The 20,000-nt window shown below is 45.0% G+C and overlaps 3 protein-coding genes across 6 annotated transcripts in view; 2 read left to right on the forward strand and 1 right to left on the reverse strand.

Annotated features, from left to right (window-relative positions):
- The window catches only part of tspan12 (tetraspanin 12), a 24,773-nt gene extending 21,792 nt beyond the window's left edge, over positions 1-2,981 (reverse strand). Inside the window, exons 1-3 of one of the 2 annotated variants that reach the window (XM_042078220.1) lie at positions 2,374-2,981; positions 2,146-2,278; positions 1,358-1,440 (exon numbers count right to left, since the gene is read on the reverse strand). In XM_042078220.1, coding sequence (XP_041934154.1) covers positions 1,358-1,440; positions 2,146-2,211 — 149 coding nt within the window. In that variant the 5' untranslated portion in view covers positions 2,212-2,278; positions 2,374-2,981. The remainder of the gene's footprint in view (positions 1-1,357; positions 1,441-2,145; positions 2,279-2,373) is intronic. The other variant, XM_042078221.1, reaches the window with a different exon arrangement.
- Positions 2,982-4,875: 1,894 nt separating this feature from the next.
- Positions 4,876-19,241, forward strand: ing3 (inhibitor of growth family, member 3). Of its 2 annotated transcripts, XM_042078217.1 has the most exons (13): positions 4,876-4,986; positions 5,129-5,200; positions 5,950-6,050; positions 6,694-6,759; positions 8,570-8,666; positions 9,983-10,054; positions 10,898-11,014; positions 11,199-11,377; positions 11,588-11,781; positions 12,805-12,997; positions 17,066-17,104; positions 17,421-17,573; positions 17,615-19,241. In XM_042078217.1, exons 1-12 carry the CDS (start codon positions 4,959-4,961, stop codon positions 17,535-17,537), a joined length of 1,275 nt encoding a protein of 424 aa, XP_041934151.1. In that variant the 5' UTR covers positions 4,876-4,958; the 3' UTR covers positions 17,538-17,573; positions 17,615-19,241. The 2 variants fall into 2 exon arrangements, with proteins under 2 accessions (XP_041934151.1, XP_041934150.1); XM_042078216.1 differs by having other exon boundaries at positions 17,421-19,241.
- A 637-nt stretch (positions 19,242-19,878) lies between these two features.
- Positions 19,879-20,000, forward strand: part of cped1 (cadherin-like and PC-esterase domain containing 1) — a 121,218-nt gene continuing 121,096 nt past the window's right edge. Inside the window, exon 1 of one of the 2 annotated variants that reach the window (XM_042078207.1) lies at positions 19,879-20,000. This exon is cut by the window's right edge and continues 867 nt beyond it. The gene's annotated coding sequence lies outside the window, so the exon portion shown is untranslated. The other variant, XM_042078206.1, reaches the window with a different exon arrangement.

Raw genomic sequence — 20,000 nt, forward strand, 5'->3', positions numbered from 1 at the left:
AGAGGCCCTCCTCCTCCAGGCTCTGGGCTGATGGAGAAAAGTGCTGCACTGATGGAGTCACTGATGAGTTCACTGCCCATTTGGTGCAGACAGAGGTGAGAAACCACACACACACACACACACACACACACACACACACACAGACACACACAGGCACACACAGACACACACAGGCACACACACACGCAGACACAGACACACACACACACACACACACACACACACACACACACGCATACACTCAACCACATACTCTCAGATCTCAACATGCACACACTGCATGTACACACAGATACAAACATGTCCTCACAGAGATACAAACATATCAATTAAACATGCTATTATTTAGAAGAAAATACACAGACAATGCACAAATGGAATACACATATTGTATAAGAATACTGCACACACACATTATGTAAGCACCATGCACACACATACACACACACACACACACACACACACACACAAACATCCCTGCCAACACACACACCCTGGTGAAGCTGGCTTATACACACACACACACACACACACACACACACACACACACACACACACACACACACACCCTGGCAAAGCTGGCTTATACATACACACACCTCAGCAAAACTGTCTGACATGTACACAAACACCTTAGCAATGTTTTAGCCCTGCAAACAAACACAGATACATTCTCTTTCTTACACACACACACACACACACACACACACACACACACACACACACACACACACACACACACACCTTAGCCATACTGCCCTGCGTGCACACACAAACACTTTAGCAATGATTCACCCCAGCACACACACACACACACACACACACACACACACACACACACACACACATCTAGGAAAGCTTCAGCCCAGCACACAAATACACACGCACACACACACAAACACATACACACACACACACACAGACACACAGACACACACACACACACACACACACACAGTGCAGGCCGCTATGAGCTGCAGCAGTAAGAGGGAAGCCAGGCTCATTATGCCCATGTTTACGCAGAGCATCTGACAGCTTTACAGCTACGGGACCCTGAGAGCAGTGAGACTCTGCAGCATTCAGTTCCACTCTCTCTCTCACACACGCGCACACACACACACACACACACACACACACACACACACACACACACACACACAATCTCAGATTGGTAAAAGACCACAACGCAGTCCAGGAGTACATCTGCTGTTGAGAGTATGGTTGCTGATCTCTAGGCTCCCTGCATCATGTGACAAATGACATGCTTGTGTATGTGTCTGTGTGTGTGTGTGTGTGTGTGTGAGAGATTACGTGCATCTCCTCCTCAGCTCACACACACCTGCTGGCTGTCACTCACCTGGTGTCTGCAGTCAGAGTAAGCACAGTGTTCAGGTAATCTCTGAGCCAGGCCGCCACACCCAGCACACAGACGGCCATCAGCTACCAGAGACAGAGAAAGAGGGGGGGAGAGAGGCAGAGAGAGAGAGGGGGGGATAGGTCTGTTGGTACACAGCAATACTGTAAAAAAAAGAACAGTTGGTTCGTCTGCTGTGTTTCATATCTAGCAACAGAGATAGTCAACTGGATAGTGGTCAGCTATTTTCAGTAACGTTGTGTGTGTGTGTGTGTGTGTGTGTGTGTGTGTGTGTGTGTGTTTACATCCTGTTACACATCATATTCAATGACACAGTTAAAGGTGATTGGACAGATCATAATAAATCTAAAATACTATATCTTTGGCATGAGGTGAATGCTAAATAGTTGGCCGATTGGTCACGGTGGCACTGCTACAGTAGTTTGCATAACGTTTGCATTCCGTTGCCTAAAATGCCAACCAAGGGCCTTATCATGTTTAATTTCCTGTAAATAGCAAAGAATCTCAAACAGCCTTTTGGGCATGCTCCGCATGGAAACGGTATTGGATAACCCGCGCCTCATGCCGGGCGATACGGCTGGTGCTCGCGCTTGTTAGTGGACTGGTCATTTGTGTGGGGTGCCCCAAACCCCTCTCGTAACCGTCACACAACGTCTTGGAAGCACGCTTTCAGTCAGAGAGTGTGTGGTGGAGGGTAGAGTTGGTGGCAGTTTGTAACGTGAGCGCCCGCTCGTCCCGACCACCTGCTTCGGGAGCCGTGCTTTGCTTACCCAGAAGAGTAAATTGAGAGCGTAGAGCAGGCAGCGCAAGCATTTTACCGAATCCTCACGAGCCATTCTGAGAGCACCAACTGTTGGTCAAGACTCCTCATTTTAACTCTTGCCACCATGGCAACATAATCCACTACGGAAAAAGTCGACGAAATATTATTCAGAGTAAACAAAAAGAAAACTGAGTTCAAATTTTGAAATGCATCTGTGAAATTGGATTATACATACCATTTATTTACACTACCATATGTATATATTTTCTCGAGTGGCAGTCTCCTTTGGGCATGTTATATCCGTGGGAAGTTTTTGAAAGCATTCGCAACAGGTGGTTTCTTACTTTGTCGACCTTCAGGACGATGGACTGCGCGGATGAGCGCTCGGCGGTGCTGACACATCCGAATCAATCATCACTCACTTAGGCGAGTATAGAAAACAGAACCCAAAAGACAATTCCCAAAACTTTCGTCTTCTGCTTTGCGCATAACATGTGCTACTACCACAATTTAGGTTTAACAAGTTGATTCCTATCAGAAGGGGAGATCATAACTGTCCAAACAAAACTTCGTCCACGAGAGGAAATCCAAACATCTCGCGCACGGCAGCGGCAAATTCAGATGCGTAAATCACATTTAAAAAAGACAACTCGGACAACTCATTCAAAAAAGTTCCTCCTGTCAGTCGTACACCCACCCCGTCGTTCAGCAATACTTCTGTCCCATGTAGGTTAATGGCATATGTTGCAAACGCGGAGAGAAGTTTGAGGGGCTGTCACACTGAACTTCTGCATGTAAGGAGTTTCGGTAACTTAACGCGCAGCCTGCTCTGTGTCATGCGGACCGGACGGTGCCTCAGGGTCCTAGAGACGAGCGTAGCTAATTATATGGGCAACCGCATTAGCCTAATACTGAAAGGGTGGGAGGCCCTTTCTGATGGAGGTCGGGAATGCAGATATCCGCCTCCAGGAGATAGCATAAATCGGTTCAAGAGGTCAAAACCGAGGGAGTGTGCGTGTGCGTGCCCAAGGCTAAGTTTGTCTAGGTGTTTCAACACGAGAAAATCCTAACAGTTTAGGTTGTTTGTTATCTCTGTTGACAGTCAACGATGTTCTGATAATTCTGTTGGTCCAGGTTTTTCCCAGGCTAATGTCTAAGTGTCCTCATTGATCATTATAGGCCTCATATTCTTTTTTTTAATAACAGAGATCTATCCTTTCTTGCAGTAGGCTAGCATATTGCTCTTGTTTAGTACAATGATTTGTAGCAGTCTTGCATTCTTAAAAAAAAAAAAACACGTACAAGTGCATAGTACAAGTCTACTTTACATACAGGCCTATAGGTATTTAATTTCCCTGTGCTGCCACTAGGCCTAGGTATTTAATTTCCCTGTGCTGCCACTAGGCCTATAGGTGTTTAATTTCCCTAGGGGCCTATATGGGTGTTTATTTTCCCTATGTTGCCACTAGGTCTAAAGGTGTTTAATTTCCCTGTGTTGCCACTAGGCCTATGGATGTTTAATTTCCCTATGTTGCCATTAGGCCCATATGGAGATGTTTGCATTGCAGCAAGTTGCCCGTTAACCTGCTGCTGGTTAATGATGGTTAATCATTTCTGCTGCCCCCTTCTGGCCAAGCCCAAGCCTGTAGTTAGGTTAGTTAAACATCAATTTGGCCCAAGTGATGCATTAGCCTACAACGGGCTGTAGTGGAGGCTAAACACAAGGAACTCCCCCTATTACCGTCGGTCCCGTATTTCCGCCGTCTTGCCACTTAATATCCATTTCTATACAAACCAAGACAGCGGATTCCTAACGCAAGCACCCACACCATAGGTTTATCTAAATTAGCTATGTACCACATGTTAGTGGAAACAAAAATGACATTTTACCGTGACTCGAATAGCTGTAAACAGTGTTGTAAGGCTGCGTGTATACATCCGCTTGGAGCTCCAGTGGAATTTTAATTTCTGCCATTGAAACGGCGTAAATAGGTGACCCATCAGACCAGCACTATAACTCCGAGCGTGCAAAATTGGATATTTCAGGCAGTAAATGCTCCCGTTAAGAACCAAACCAGATTTTGTTCAAATCTACACAAGGCTACTGAAAAAAATAAGGTTCATTTAGTAAATGTTATTTTGAAATTCGGAATTTCTGAACAAAAGTGGTGATAATTGGGGGTGTTACGATGTATATATATTTTTTTTTAGAGAATGACTTCATGGCTTATTCTTAGCCTACCTCGTTAGGCTAAGTGTCTCTGTGTGTGTGTGTGTGTGTGTGTGTGTGTGTGTGTGTGTGTGTGTATGAGAGAGAAAGAGAAGGAAAGAAAGAAAGAAAGAAAGAAAGAGAGAGAGAGATCATGAATATATGCAGGTGACGACCCACAATGAGCAAATGCAAATTGTGTGCCTGAGAACAAATTTAGGCCTACTTGAAATAGCCTTTTTAATTATATCTTACATTGTGATAGCATATCCACATTGTGTGTTTCTAAAGGAGAGGCAGCGTGACTTTATTATTATTATTAGTTGAATAAAGAATACTAATTGTGAGTTGCTTCGTAATGTTTATAGTATGTAAAATTGAATGCTAGAAATCCATTTCAAAGCAGCCATCCAAGCGGTGGACTACAAGTCCCAGAATGCATGGCTAATCATGAATGAGCTTCTGCGCAGCCGTTGTCCAATCCAAACTCACGCCGTCTACGTCACTGACCTCAGAAAAATATTTTTTCCTTCGGCATTCAGTGACTGACGGCGCCATATTGAAGATCACAATTCCTTTCTTATTACACGTGAAACCACCAATCTACCAAAATGCTGTATTTAGAGGACTACCTCGAAAGTAAGTATGTTTATTTTTACATGCACTGATGCCGTCGTTGGTGCAATCCATGCTCCAGATGGGCTTAATTAACGTGAGCTCGCGCTCAGGCTACTTGCTAGCCGTGCTAGCCAGTGATTTGGCTTTTTCTTCTCTCTGGCAGTGATCGAGCAGCTACCCATGGATCTCCGCGACAGGTTTACGGAAATGAGAGAGATGGACCTCCAAGTGCAGAGTAGGCATTGCTACAACGTGACCGCATCCAAACACAATCACTTAAAGCAATGCCCTTAATACAAAACTGGTTTAAGTTGCAAGTTTTATCATAGCATTTTAAGAAGCACGTTGATCAATACATGATCTTAATGAGTAACTTGGCTGCCGTTCATACCATAACTAAAAGACCCTTAGTGGTTGCAAGGTATCCGCTGAACTTATCATGAACTTTCGTCAGTGTGCATAAGGTGATGCAGGACTGAAAATGTGAAGGTTAAACCCACTATAGTAGTGTCCTTTACAACTTGAGCGAAAATATGAATAAATCTTACGCACTGTACCCAAATAACGAACTCTGCGTTACCAATTTGCTAACGGTATGTTGTAGGCTGTTAAGTAAGCAACCGGCATCTCTTTGTCTCTCTTGTGGGTGTTGATTCTGGCACCCGGGGGCTGGTTTGTTTACCATTTACTAGTGACGTTAACTTACTGATGCCCTAACATAATTGTGTACACACAAACCGACTTCTCAGTCTGTATAAAAGCACATTGGTCCTATGTTGTATTAAATAATATATTTTGTTTTCATAGCTGGCAAGTGAGTTTAGCGTACGCTTTGGGAGAAAGAAGAGACTATCAACATAGGCACACACACACCTACATATAATATTCCATTAACATACCCGAGTATGGTTAACATGGCTTGAGTATCTAAGTATGGCCTGGTATCTTAGCTAGGTCTTAGCTAACTGTGCGTCTTTCTGTCAGACGCTATGGACCAGTTGGAGCAACGTGTGAATGAGTTCTTCATCAACGCCAAAAAGAATAAGCCTGAGTGGAGGGAGGAACAGATGGAAGTCATTAAAAAGGTAACCAGCCAATCACCTGTTGGGGTGGGGGTTCAGGAAGAGGTGTTTGTGCTGTTTCTTAACTGGGACAAAATCACTGAATTGAAGTTTAGTGGGTGAAAGAAAGTAAGGTGCTAAACTTTTTTTTTTACTGATCATTGTGTCTGATTGTACTCATATTATTGAGATGCTCCTGAATATAAGTGAATTCAGGCATTGGCACCAAGTATCCTGTGCAAGCAAAGATCTACAAATGTGTTGTGCTCTTATTTATGTCATAGATATATCCTAGTATTTGACAAGGTCATATGGTCTAGCATCCCATCACTTTGTCATGAATGGCTGTGATTTGTGAGTAGCAAGAAATAAGATGAAAAATACTTTATTACGAAGGACATTTGACCGTCACAACAGCACAGTGCATGTAAACAAAGGCACATTTAAATAAAACAAGTAAAAAAAAGATTTAAACATTCAGAAAAGTCAAATGATGGACAAAATGTAGGCATTATTTGGCGCTTTTATAAACCGCACGTAGTGTCCAAGCAAATGTCAAGATGTGTCTACACACTGTACAGAAAGTATCTTTACATGAGCAATCCTCCCACTCTGTGTTGTTTGTTGACATTCTTATGAGATGACTGAATGTTTCCTTTGGCCTCAGGACTATTACAAGGCGCTAGAGGATGCAGATGAGAAAGTCCAGCTGGCCAATCAGATATACGATCTGGTGAGTGTCATATCATAGTGAAGACTTTCATATTCAGTTGTATGTTCCATTTCAAACTTCCTACTTGTATCTGGGAAAACGGCTTACGAGTACAAATGGAACGCAGCATAAGCCCACAGTTATTCATGCCCGGGGCAAATGTTTATGAAATTGTCCATCTTCACAACTTCAAACTGGTAATTTGTTCCCCTTTATTCCTTGAACAGAACGTATTGTCTTTTGTCTCGTGATTTCCATGGAACTAGAAAGACTTTGCACACTGTCTTTTTCGTGAGCAATGCCAAATTTATTGTAAACCACATTTTGGTCTTTAGACCTTCTTCAGGTTATCTCATGTCTTGTGACTCCAGGCAGAAGATTCCAGTTGGTCAACTAGAAATATGCTATAAATCCTGATGTGTTAAAGTGTATGAAGAGCTATAATTCCCAGGCTGAACACAATATCCCCATCAAATGCTTAATGTCCTGTTGTGTGAGAATCTCCACTAAATGAAGGCACACTCTGAGCCAGAGTCAGATGTTATTAATAACATTACACATAAGTCTAATTGCTAAATAATGTCCTGTCTTGTAATGAGTTAAGTTGATACTCCCATTACGGCAAAGTGCATTGGCGGGAAGCTGTTGATGCAGTTTCAGGATTAACCACTAGGTGGCAGTGGAGCAATGTCAAATGAATGGAACGGGCTCATAGATAGATAGATAGAGAGAGATAGATAGATACTTTAGTGATCCCCGAGGGGAAATTCAAGGTCTCAGTAGCATACAGACATCTCACACAACATGCTAAGATAAGAAAATACTTAAATACTAAATATCTATATAAACTAAATAAAAAAGTCCACATAGTGTACTTAAGGATGATCAAGCATGAGGCGCTTGCAGAGCCTGTAATTGTAATTCTGTGTGCATGGTAAGGTGCTCTAAGAGAATGAGTGTCATGGTGAAGGTGCAATAAGTAAGTCCAACAGTGCAGCAGTGCAAGAATAAAGTCTAGAGACCAGCATAAAATAAATATGGACATATAAGAGAATAATGTAGACAAGGTAATATAAAAAACTATATCATAATATAAAAAACTATATCAGTGCAAGAATAGGTTGAGTTAATAGGGTTACAGCCATTGGTCATATGTGCTAATATAGCATGTGTCTTAGCTGTGTTATACTGAAAATGATCCTGACAAAATAAATATGTCCTCTATTGAATTGGAGGAATTAGAAAGTTATGTATTTATGAATGTTGAATAGTTGTTCATATCTACGTAAGGTATATGGCGTGTCTTTTGGGTTCAGATGGACGTCTGTGTTTCATGTAGAGTAGATGACATTGTGGTTTGTGTGTTGTAGTGCAGTGGTTCACAACCTTTTTGGGTCAAAACAAAATGGCAAGGCACAACGACTTATGGCTAATGATTATTAAGTATGTCTCACACATTATTATAGGTTATAACATATTATATGTGTTCACTAGCTGAGACCACAGCGACAGGTTATACGCTCATGTGATGTTGAATGAGCTGCATAATAGAGCTATAGTCTATAGACCTTTCACACAACTTCCGTATTTTTGACCGGAAATACGCAATCGTTGTGGAACTCTTCTTCCTCACCAGCAGACTTTAGTAAGGCAGTCTATATCCTCTGTACTATACATACATTATGTCTAAGTGGACACACTAATGATTTGTCATTCTAGTTCTAGTTCAGTAACAGTTAGCCTGATGCTTATGGACAAATTCCTTGTGGAAAATGACTTATGTACGAATGATTTTTCTGTGGAAAATGACGTTTAGTTTTTTTGTGTCCAGGTGGATCGTCACCTACGCAAGCTGGACCAAGAGCTGGCCAAGTTCAAGATGGAGCTGGAGGCCGACAACGCCGGAATCACAGAGATCCTGGAACGACGTGAGTCTCGTCTCCTAGATACTCTCCAAACCTGACCACCCTCCGTTCTAGAACTCTCTCAAAGAATTCTAGATCGGAGGTACCTGTTTACATTTGTTTGTATGTGTTTACATTTGGTTGTACCCGTTTACATTTGTCTGTATGTTTACATTTGTTTCAACGTGTTTACATTTGTTTTTAAAATGCATCTTGGGTCTAAATGAATTGGATCTAAATACTGTTGCAAACAATCAACTAGATGTGTTGTTATCCGATCACTCAAACCACTTGTGAAGTTGGTCCAAGACGCATTTGACCAGGTGTCTTTTTAGTCGTGTAAACGCTAATGCATTCTGATGCATCCTGGACAATGAGAGTTCTCATGAATGTGATGTTAGCAGTAGCGGGATCTAAACACAGGTGGTCATACAGCAACATCTCTGGCTGTACACTTTGTTTACATGTGTAAACAGCAACGTTTCTCAGCTGACCCCTTGTGATCGGATCACCCAGGACGCATTCTTAAATCAAATGTAAACAGGCACAATTAGACCCTTCTGAGGTCTTTATGCGTAGAGCAGGTCCTGTGGGCGTTCTATGGCTCTCGACACAACACAGATATGCACTGGACTTTTGAGTGGACCAGTCCTGGGCTGAATACATGAGTTATCGTTTGTTCCATTTGTACGTGCTGACGGCTCGTGACAACCCGTAACTTGTGAAATGGTCTTTGAAGTCGTCAGAACTCACCGTGAACTGAGGTTCCTCTGATTTGTACAAGACTGCTTCTTGTCCAACGACTTTTTTTTTTTTTTTTTTTTGATGGGTGCCGTCACATTTCACGTAATTTCTTGTTTTTCGGTCATCTTACTGCTCGTAAGAAATAGAACGCACGATTAGTTTCCCTGTAAGTTGCATAGTCATTTGGCTGATGCAGTGGAAGGGGGAAGTAATGCCATGCGGTTTTGGAAAAGCACTCGGTTACAGTGATCATTCAACCCATTACATTTCTGAACGGAGTTGGCAATAGAGACGACCTCTCCCGTGTGTGTGTGTGGAGGGGTGTGTGTGTGTGTGTGAGTAAGGGAGTAAAAATTAAATAGTGTGTGTGGGTGGGTGTGTAAGGGAGTAGGAAAGAATGTTTGTGTGTGTGTGTGGGAAAGGGAGTAAGAAAGAAAATATATGTGTGTGTATAAGGGAGTCAGAAAGAAGGTGTGTGTGTGTGTGTGTGTGTGTTTTTCCCCTCCCCTGTATGATGAATAGCATATGCCCATTATTAAAGTTTCTAGTTGCCAAGGCAGCACAGTGTTATAACCATACCCCCCCTCTGTTGACAGGATCGCTGGAGATGGACAGTCCCTCTCAGCCTGTCAATAACCACCACGTCCATTCACACGCCACCGTGGAGAGTAAGCCCCACCTCTTCCTGTTCTTCTGTTTGTTTTGTCACTATGTTGGTGTATTCCATTTGTACCAGTAGGAAGTTGAAGTCATATTCCTACTTAGAACATCCAAGATGGCTGCGGCCAGTAAGAGCAAATGAGTCCCGTAAACATGCACTGTTATTACTGTTATTATTATTACTGGTTACTATGGTAAACATGCACTGTTATTATTATTACTGGTTACTACCGTAAACATGCACTGGTTATTCCTGTTGTTATTATTATTACTGGTTACTATGGTAAACATGCACTGGTTATTACTGTTTTTATTATTACTGGTTACTATGGTAAACATGCACTGGTTATTACTAGTTCTGACCTATTAAAATGTCATTAAATCAGTTGTTGGAACAATACCGTAATTTCACAACTATTAGCCGCGGCCTATACATTGATTTTGCAAAATTTCTTCAGCTATGAGGTTAGCACACGGGGGCAGTTAATATGGTATTAATATGGTTTTGTTTCTTTTAACTTGCACAAAACACTGTCCTGCGGCTCATACACAATGCGGCTAATACACAGGAAATGACTGTGTCCAACCTCCATCTGTTGCTATGTTGCTACAATGTTTATTTGTGTAAAACACTGTAATGCTTTGTGACGGACTGGTATGGCTCTATCTGGTAACAAATAAACTGTCTGAGGTCTGACCGAACGGATCGAGGCCGAGTCCTCCTGACATCGCAGCATCTTTCGCACATTCACTGGGTTTCTGCTGCCATCTCAAAATGAGCAGTGGATCAAGTCCGCTTTTGGAAATGCCAGTGATGACTACAACGTGCGTGTGTGTGTGTTACCCATCAGAGCGCAAGTACACAACGCCGGCTCACCATACAACGGAACACGTGCCAGAAAAGAAGTTCAAGTCCGAGGCCCTTCTGTCCACACTTACGTCAGATGCCTCCAAGGAAAACACTCCAGGTACGCGCGCACACAGACACACACGCGCACACAGACACACACGCGCACACAGACACACACGCGCACACAGACACTCACAGACACACACAAACACCTTCTCTCTAGCTTGATTACACATAGAACCTCTACATTCATTAAAGCATTAAAGTCCCCTCCCACATACACCACATGTTTTCTCCCACAGGTTGTCGTGGCAACAGTGTGTCGGCGGCGGCGGCGGTGGCGGCGGCCAACAGTGTGTACAGCGTGAACTCGTCTCAGCCGCTGAGCTCCTACAACCTCACCGCCCTCCCAGCAGGCCCTGGGGCAGGAGCCGGCGCCATCACCATGGCAGCCGCGCAGGCCGTCCAGGCCACCGCTCAGGTAGAGTGTGTGTGTGCGTGTGTGTGTGTGTGTGTGTGTGTGTGTGTGTGTGTGTGTGTGTGTGTGTGTGAGTGTGCGTGTGTGTGTGGACATCCCTTCCAGCAGGCCTTGGGGCAGGAGCTGGCACTTATCACCATGGTTTCACGGCTTTGTACCGTTGTATATGCCTGACTTAATTGTTTCTATCTGTGTGTGTGTGTGTGTGTCCAGATGAAGGAGGGTCGGCGAACGTCCAGTCTGAAGGCGAGCTACGAGGCCATCAAGAACAACGACTTCCAGCTGGGGCGGGACTTCACCGTCGGCCGCGGCGACGCCTACTCAAGCTCCGCCCTCGCGTCCACCCTCACACAGAACCTCACGCCCAGCAACAGCTCCGAGTCACGCGGCAGCGGCCGCAAGACCAAGTAAGAGACCGTCTCTCACACATATATACACACACACACACACACACACACACAAATGAGTTGCACAGCACCAGCCACTAGACCAAATGAGAACATAAACCATAAACCAGCATTAAGAAATGTGTTGTCTGTAAAACTGTCTGGAGGTCAACTGACTAACGGACTGCTGACCTCTCTGTTACACGGTTTCTGTTGCTGGGATACTGGTTTGCGGAGCGGAGATGAGAGAGGGTCTGTGTTTCTGTTTCCGTGGTTACAGTATAGAATCTTTAAATATACCTCTGTTTGTGTCTTGATGTATTTCTCCCATAGACGCACAGGTGTACACACACACACACACACACACACAGGCACAGGTGCACATACACACACGCGCGCACATATATACACACATACACACACACACACACCCTCTTACACACACACACACACACACACACACACACACCCTCTTTCACATACACACACACACACCCTCTTTCACATATATACACACACACACACACACCCTCTTTCACATACACACACACACACCCTCTTTCACATATATACACACCCACACACACACACACTCAAGTTGCTCACTCATGTTCCCTTGCTAAAGTTAACAGCATGTAAAAATGTGTCGGGTGGCAGCTGCCATGTTTGACACCATTCCAGACAGCCCCCATCAGTCAAACTACTGTGTGTGTGTGTGTGTAAGAGAGAGAGAGAGATATTGAGTGTGAGTGTTTGTGTGAGAGACTAGTGAGAAAGTCGGAGTGTCAGAGAGGGTGTGTGTGTTTCTGTGTCTGACTAGTGTGGAAGTTAGAAAGCAGTCACCGCATCAGAGAAAGTGTGTGTGTTGTGCTTTAAACATCTGTCTCCAACTTTTCAACAACTGGTCTTTCTCTTTCCTTCTCTCTCCCTTTCTTTCTTTCTTTCTTTCTTTCTTTCTTTCTTTCTTTCTTTCTCTCTCCCTCTTTCTCTCTACCTCTCTTTCTTTCTTTCTTTCTTTCTCTCTCTCTCTACCCCCTTTCACAGAGGCAACAACAAGTCTTCCAACCACCAGTCGTCTTCGTCCTCCTCCTCTTCCTCCCTGTCGTCGTGCTCTTCCTCCTCTGCCCTGGCCCATGAGCTGGTCCAGCAGGCCTCCGCGCTACCTGAGGCCGACGCCAACAGCCAGGTCGACTGGACCTATGACCCCAACGAACCTCGATACTGCATCTGCAACCAGGTGTGTGTGTGTGTGTGTGTCTTGTTAGTGGATCTACAACGAACCCTGATACTGCATCTGCAACCATGAGCTGGTCCAGCAGGCCTCCGTGCTACCCGAGGCCGACGCCAACAGCCAGGTTGACTGTGTGTGTGTGTGCGTGCATGCGCTTGTTAGTGGACCTATGGCGCCAATGAACCCCGACCTCAGCATCAGCAACCACGCGTGTGTGTACGTGTACGCACGCACGCACGCGTGCGCTTGTTAGTGGACCTATGGCCACAATGAACTCCGACCTCAGCATCAGCAACCGTGTGTGTGTGTGTTAATGGACCTACAACCCTAATGAGCCCTGATACTGCATCTGCAAGGTGTATGTGTGTGTTTGGTAGTTGACCTATTACCCCAATGAGTCCTAATGGGGCATCTGCAACTAGGTGTGTGTGTCTTGTTAGTGGACCTACATCGAACCCTGATACTGCATCTGCAACCAGGTGTGTGTGTGAACCTACAACCTACGATCATGTTTGTCTGCACTGACACCACATGGTCAGCCAGGTTGGGTTTGGTTGCATAACGCACAGCACAAGGAATATCCTACTCTGTTTGTTCGGACGCTGCTTGGACATTGCTACATTGATGGACAGCACACGAGGTGTGATGACCTAGTGCCTATTTTAAAGTGTTGCCAGTGGACCTTAGCTCTGAGTAGCGAGCGTCCTTACGGTGCCGACACACGCTTGTGTTGAATGCAGTTCTGGAAACGCATCTCGTTCACTTTACATGGGCTTACGTCATCCGTTGCCCAAGTGAATTGTGGTTATGTTCAGGGTTCCCGCGGATCCTTAAAAAGTCTTAAATACAACTTTCTGTTTTTAAGGCCTAAAAAAGTCTTAAATTGTCGGGGATATCTTGAATTTTCGAAAGGGAGGTATTAAATTTGCGTATGGGACCGCCAGCGAGTGAGCGAGCGCAAGAGAGCGAGTGAAATGTCTCCATCCATCCGAACGCAATTGTATAAGTAACTATATAAGGCTACGCAAGGGAGTGTAGTGGTTGCAGAGTGAAGATGATTTTCACAGGTGTGGTTAAAGGTGTGAAAACGGTAATAATATGTACAAATATGCCTGACGTTTTCGTGGTGTAGCCGAGGCCTGAGAGATATGCAGGTAGCCTACGTGAGCGGGAGAAAGTTGATAAGCCAGTTAGCGATAGGGTGGCCATACGTTTGAATTTAGGCCGGACATATGGATTTTAAAAGCCCTGTCTGCCGTCCGGTGCAGCCTCAAGCCGGACGCTCATTTGTCCTCCTTTTTGGAGTTGCGCTGGGTATCTAAAATCTTTGTTCGGATGCAGCATGGTTTCACAAACTATGGACGCGAAGACTGCTAGTCAAATTATGCGCAGTGCTTCTGTCACTCGTCTAATAATTTGCTGCGCAATTTATGAAGGAACCACGGACTGACTAGGGAAGAAAGGGAAGAAAATATCTGTCTAAGTTATGATACCTGTAGTATCTGTCAGCAGCTTGCTTGTCAGCCTTTCCCAGTAGGCGTACTTCGCAAAAGTTGTGAAATATAACCGCATATTTTTTTTGATTGTTGGCGACTGGCTACATAAAAAAAACGTGCGTTCATAATACGTGCGTGCTTGAGATGAAACCAGCAGTTTTCAGCAGGATCCGAGGAGGACCTCTCTCTTAATTAATTTAAAACAAAACAATGGTTTTACAATGTTTCGGTCAAGCTTTGGTTTAGATACAACTGGTATGCAAAATGTAAAGTAGTGGATTAACTTTAATTTGCTGTGCTGTATATGGGACATGTCTTTGAGTAATATAGGCTATTACAGATACAGGTGAAGAACAGTCAGTCTCAGCCAGTAAGCACAACCAGATATGTACAGCCAGCTTCAAAAGCAAGCAGCCCAGACCCTAAAATTAGGCATTTATAGCTGTGAAGGTAATTCACACAATTATTTTTCTTTCGCCAAAATATATTTCGTAACTTCTGTAGACATCCAAAATTGGGTGGGGGTTAAAATTAGTAGAAAAAAAAAACTGTTGCATAAAACAATTTTAAGTTGTCGTATGTATCTTTTTGCCGTGGTATAGTCTTCATTTTTCCATTAAGATGTCTTGAAAAGGTCTTAAAAGTCTTTACATTTGCACTTGGAAAATGTGCAGATACCCTGTATGTTGCGTTGCTTATGTCATCAGTTGCCGTAGTGAACTGTGGTTGCGTTGCGTTGCTTTGCTCCCGTCGCCTCCGTCAAAAAGTTGAGAAATGTTCTTCTGTTGCACCAACGGACAGCAACGCAAGGCACCCGCCAATCAAACTATGGGTATGCTTCAAGGTACACACACCACAGCACACACCACAGCACACACCCTAGTACACACCACAGTACACACCACAGCACACACCCTAGTACACACCACAGCACACACCCTAGTACACACCCTAGTACACACCCCCGACCGTCAGGACGACCCACCGGCATGCAGCAACACAACGCAAGTGTGTGTGTGTGTAGGGTTCCAACTACACTAGCGTGTGTGTGTAGTGTTCCAACTACACTAGCGTGTGTGTGTAGGGTTCCAACTACACTAGTGTGTGTGTGTGTGTGTGTGTGTGTGTAGGGTTCCAACTACACTAGTGTGTGTGTGTAGGGTTCCAACTACACAAGCGTGTGTGTGGAGGGTTCCAACTACACAAGCGTGTGAGTGTAGGGTTCCAACTAGTACTAACAGGATCCGAGAGAATGACTCTTGTGTTGCATTGAGTGCTCATTGTCCCCACTGAATGTGTTCAGTATGCCCTTTTGTTGCGTCAAATCTCTCGTTCAAAATAGCCGCATCTCGCCGCTGTATCGTTTGCGTAGAATTCTAGAAGGAACCAGGAAAATAATTAGCTCCTTAACAGGTCGCGTGGCGCTGCATCTAGTTGCGTGGCGCCCCATCTGGTTGCTTGGCGCTGCATCTGGTCGCGCGGCGCCGCATCTTGACGCATGGCGCCCCATCTGGTCGCTTGGCGCTGCATCTGGTCGCGTGGCGCCCCATCTGGTAGCGTGGCGCCCCATCTGGTAGCGTGTCGCTGTATCTCGTCGCGTGGCGGCGCATCTCGCCGTGTGTCGCCACATTTCATCGCGTGGCGCTGCCCTGCGGTCACTTAGGGCTTTCCAAAGGCAATCCAACTGATTTTGTTGCTGTAGCTCACTTGCGCGGATGCTGTTAGGACTAGAGGTGTCAGGAGTTACTAATTTCTCCAGTGACACTGAGTGAGGCTCCATAGTCGTTTGAAGAGCTGCAGTGTTTCCCATACATACAACTTACTTGTGGCGGCCCACCACAATATCAACATTGACCACCACACAATAATTTTCCAGGTTGTACTATAACATGGTTAGCATCATAACCACGCTGCACTAATTTGCTAAAAACTGTTGCATTCAAGTTAATTCTGCAAACCTACCACCACAAATAGAATTCAATTATGTGGGAAACGCTGAGCTGTACTGTAGTTCCCTGCTCACACCACTAGAGGCCAGTCAAATCAAAGAAAAAAGCAGTGCTGGATGTACTGGCATAGAACTGGGAATAGCGAGGAAAAGGGAGACGAAGGGAGAAAGTGTGTGTGTGTGTGTGTGTGCGCGCGCGCATATGTGCATGCTTTAAATGATTCTCTGCAAAAGAGATGCATGGTGAAGAAACAGTGCCAGTTTTGTAGTTTATCTGAAATGGAGGGCAAAAAATGATCCAATCAACCCGGAGGACGATGTTTGTGTGTGTGTGTGTGTGTGTGTGTGTGCGTGTGCGTGTGCGTGTGCGTGTGCGTGTGCGCGTGCGCGTGCGTGAGTGTCTGCAAACGCGATGGCAAACAACACCTATTTTGGTCTAAAGGCCACTGTGTGTCATTCAGTTTTGTTGCAATAGACTGTGATTAGATGAACAGACTCTCTTTGAAGTATTTTAAGAAAGCTCTCAGCTGTGTGTGTGTGTGTCAGATATCCAATCTGGCCTTAATGTTTTCTAAGTATTTCAAGGAAGTGTGTGTGTCTGACGTCCAGTCTGCCTTTGGTGTTTTGCAGGTGTCCTATGGTGAAATGGTGGGATGCGATAACCCAGATGTAAGACCACTCCTTCATATTCATCACACTGTTGTAACTTCACTGTGTTTATGTACAGCGAAAGATGCTAAAGAAACTTCACTAACCTTTCTCTTCCTCCATCTCTCCTTCTCCTTCTCTCCCCCTCCCTCCCTCCCTCTCTACATCTCTCTCTTTCTCCATCTCTATCTCTCCCTCCCTCTCTCTCCCTCCCTTCCTCCCTCCCTCCCTCTATCTCTCTCTCCATCTCTCTCTCTCTCTCTCTCTCTCCCTCCCTTCCTCCCTCCCTCCCTCCCTCTCTCTCTCTCTATCTCTATCTCTCTCTCTCTCTCCATAGTGTCCTATCGAGTGGTTCCATTACGGCTGTGTGGGGTTGACGGAAGCCCCCAAGGGCAAGTGGTACTGCCCCCAGTGTAACGCTGCACTGAAGAGGAGAGGCAGCAGGCACAAATAATCCCCTCTCATAATGCCCCCAAGTGGACCCAAAGTACCCCTCTCCTCTCCTGATGCCCCCAGGAGGACCCCAAGTACCCCCTCTCCTCCCCTAATGCCCCCCACCACCCCCAACCCATCCCAACAGAACTGTCCATCTCAGCCTTGCATAGGCTATTCCTGCTACGTCCCCACCGTGTGTGTGTGTGTGTGTGTGTGTGTGTGTGTGTGTGTGTGTGTGTGTGTAAAGAATGAGTAAGACACATATCACTGTACCTGCAATGTGATTTTCCCATGTGTATTAGACACGACATATCCATACCTCTGCCATGTCCTTTGCGCGTGTGTGTGTGTGTGTGTGTGTGTGTGTGTGAAACAGGTGGGTGGGGACGGTGTGGTCACACACTCAGACATTCCTCAAGCTGCCATGTGCGATGGGGGGGGTCGCGAGCCCTGACCCCTGAGCATGTCGCAGTGTGAAACGCCTCCTCTAATCCAAGTTCACAGAGAAAAGCAGCGCCCGCTAAACACCACCCTAACAACCTCTGTCCCATCTCTCACACACACACACACACACACACACACAGTGAGAGTGAGATACAGCTCTCTTTATTAGAGAAAAGGCCTGAACCCCTACACACCACACACCCCTATACACTTGTGTATACACACACACACACACACACACACACACACACATTCACACCCAGTCCTCTGCTCAGAGGGTAAAGTCCAGGACGGATATATGCCCATCACTACCCATACCAGAGCGCAGCTAACTCGCCCTGATCCGGACCATAGTCGCACCGGATCCGGCCCTTATCTGGCCCACAGTCACACCGGTTCTGGCCCTTAACTGGCCCACAGTCGCACCGGATCCGGCCCTTAACTGGCCCACAGTCGCACCGGTTCCGGCCCATAACTGGCCCACTGTCATACCGGAGTTGGGCCAGTCCTTTTCTGGAGTTGGATCTTATCTGGAGGGGGAGTTTGAAGTACATGGGTTAGTTAACTCTCTGGGTTAGTTAACTCATTTGGTTAGTGAACTCTCTGGGTAAGTTAAATCATTTGATTAGTGAAAACTCTGGGTTAGTTTAACCCAGGGTTAGTTAAATCGGAGGAAGTGGTAAACCTCCTAGTAGAAGAGCCCTGTATCTTAATTGTCCTGGCAGGGCAAAGACAGGGGTCTCGTTTTATAGGAGGACTACTACTACTACTACTACTACTACTGCTTGCTGTGAGTTATCTTACCCAGGCGTGCCACCCACTCATGTACTCAAAATACCTCCCTCTGGTCACAAATCGATGTTTGGAAACTTCAGAATGCCAGTTGATGAAGACGATAATGATTATGTGGAGATGAGAAAAAATGGTAAATGTTCATTGCTGATTGAAAGATATTTTTTTTTTGTTTTTTTTTAAGATGGTTGTGCTAGTTACTGGTTAAAGTGGTGTGTCTGTCAGATTTTGTTTTGACCAATGCTTCATCTTCAAGGTGTGAGCCCTGTAAAATAAACAAACAAAAAAATTGTATAGAACAAAGTGATTATTGAGGTATGTGCGTTTATATGTAAGCGCGTGTGAATGTGTGTAAGCACGTCGAAGCGGACGTGCTGACGTAAGTGTCCGTATGTATGTATTTACTAGGCCGTTCTGCACTGAAATTGTAATTGTTTCCAGAGATGTGGAAAGAAAAAAAAACACAATAAAACTTTTTTTTTTGGTACTCGTGTTGTCCTCTTCATAATTTGTCTGAGCGGTGGTTTGCAAAAAAGGTGTCACTAAGACTTAACCGGTAGGCTAATTTCACTTTTTCACTTTTTTGTAAGAATGTGATCTAGGCCAATTTATCGGTGATGCGAGCTGAAATAATGTGTTACCCCTATTCATTAAGATGTTAAATTGGAGACGTGGCATCTGGATTAGTGAAAAGCCCATTGATTGATGGTGGCAATCAGCCTTGGACTAATAACCTGACATCCTAAACTGAAGAGTGAGCGAGTCCGCGAAAACCATCTGTTGATTCGTTCATTCCTGTCACGCATTGGTGTATAGCCGTCACTGTTCCCTTCAGAGGATTGTCGTCCCACAAATAGCTATGGGTGCTTCTGTTCTGTCGGCTCTCGAAACGGGAGCGCATAGTTCGACCCCCCGACCGACAAGGCATGCGTGCGAATTTAGACTGAGCCACGAGACACTTGTAATGTAAAAAATAGGCAACGTTTTCTGGCTATGAAAAGGTTTCTGCAGTTATTCAGCTTTTCTTTCAGTTCAGTTTAAATTGAAATAAAGTAGCCTAGCGACTGAAAGCTGCCCCTTGGGATTATTAATTTCGGGAAGCAGTAGCCTACAGCCCTGTGTGTGTGTGAGAGAGAGAGAGAGAGCGCGAGGTGTGTGTGTAGGCGCGAACGCGCGCGTAATCCAGCGGTCCGCTCAGGGAGGAAGTCACTGTTTACTTTTTTTCTCCAAGATTAACGTAAACCAG

This window comes from Alosa sapidissima, chromosome 22 (genome assembly GCF_018492685.1).
Source record: "Alosa sapidissima isolate fAloSap1 chromosome 22, fAloSap1.pri, whole genome shotgun sequence".
NCBI classification, from domain to species: Eukaryota; Metazoa; Chordata; class Actinopteri; order Clupeiformes; family Clupeidae; genus Alosa; species Alosa sapidissima.

Excerpts from the sequence above, each read along its gene's own strand:
- ing3 (XM_042078216.1), top strand. The coding sequence starts at position 4,959 with ATGCTGTATTTAGAGGACTACCTCGAAA. Across the intron at positions 11,015-11,198 it reads CTCCAAGGAAAACACTCCAG|GTTGTCGTGGCAACAGTGTG; the intron begins GTACGCGCGCAC and ends TTTCTCCCACAG. Across the intron at positions 11,378-11,587 it reads CCGTCCAGGCCACCGCTCAG|ATGAAGGAGGGTCGGCGAAC; the intron begins GTAGAGTGTGTG and ends GTGTGTGTCCAG.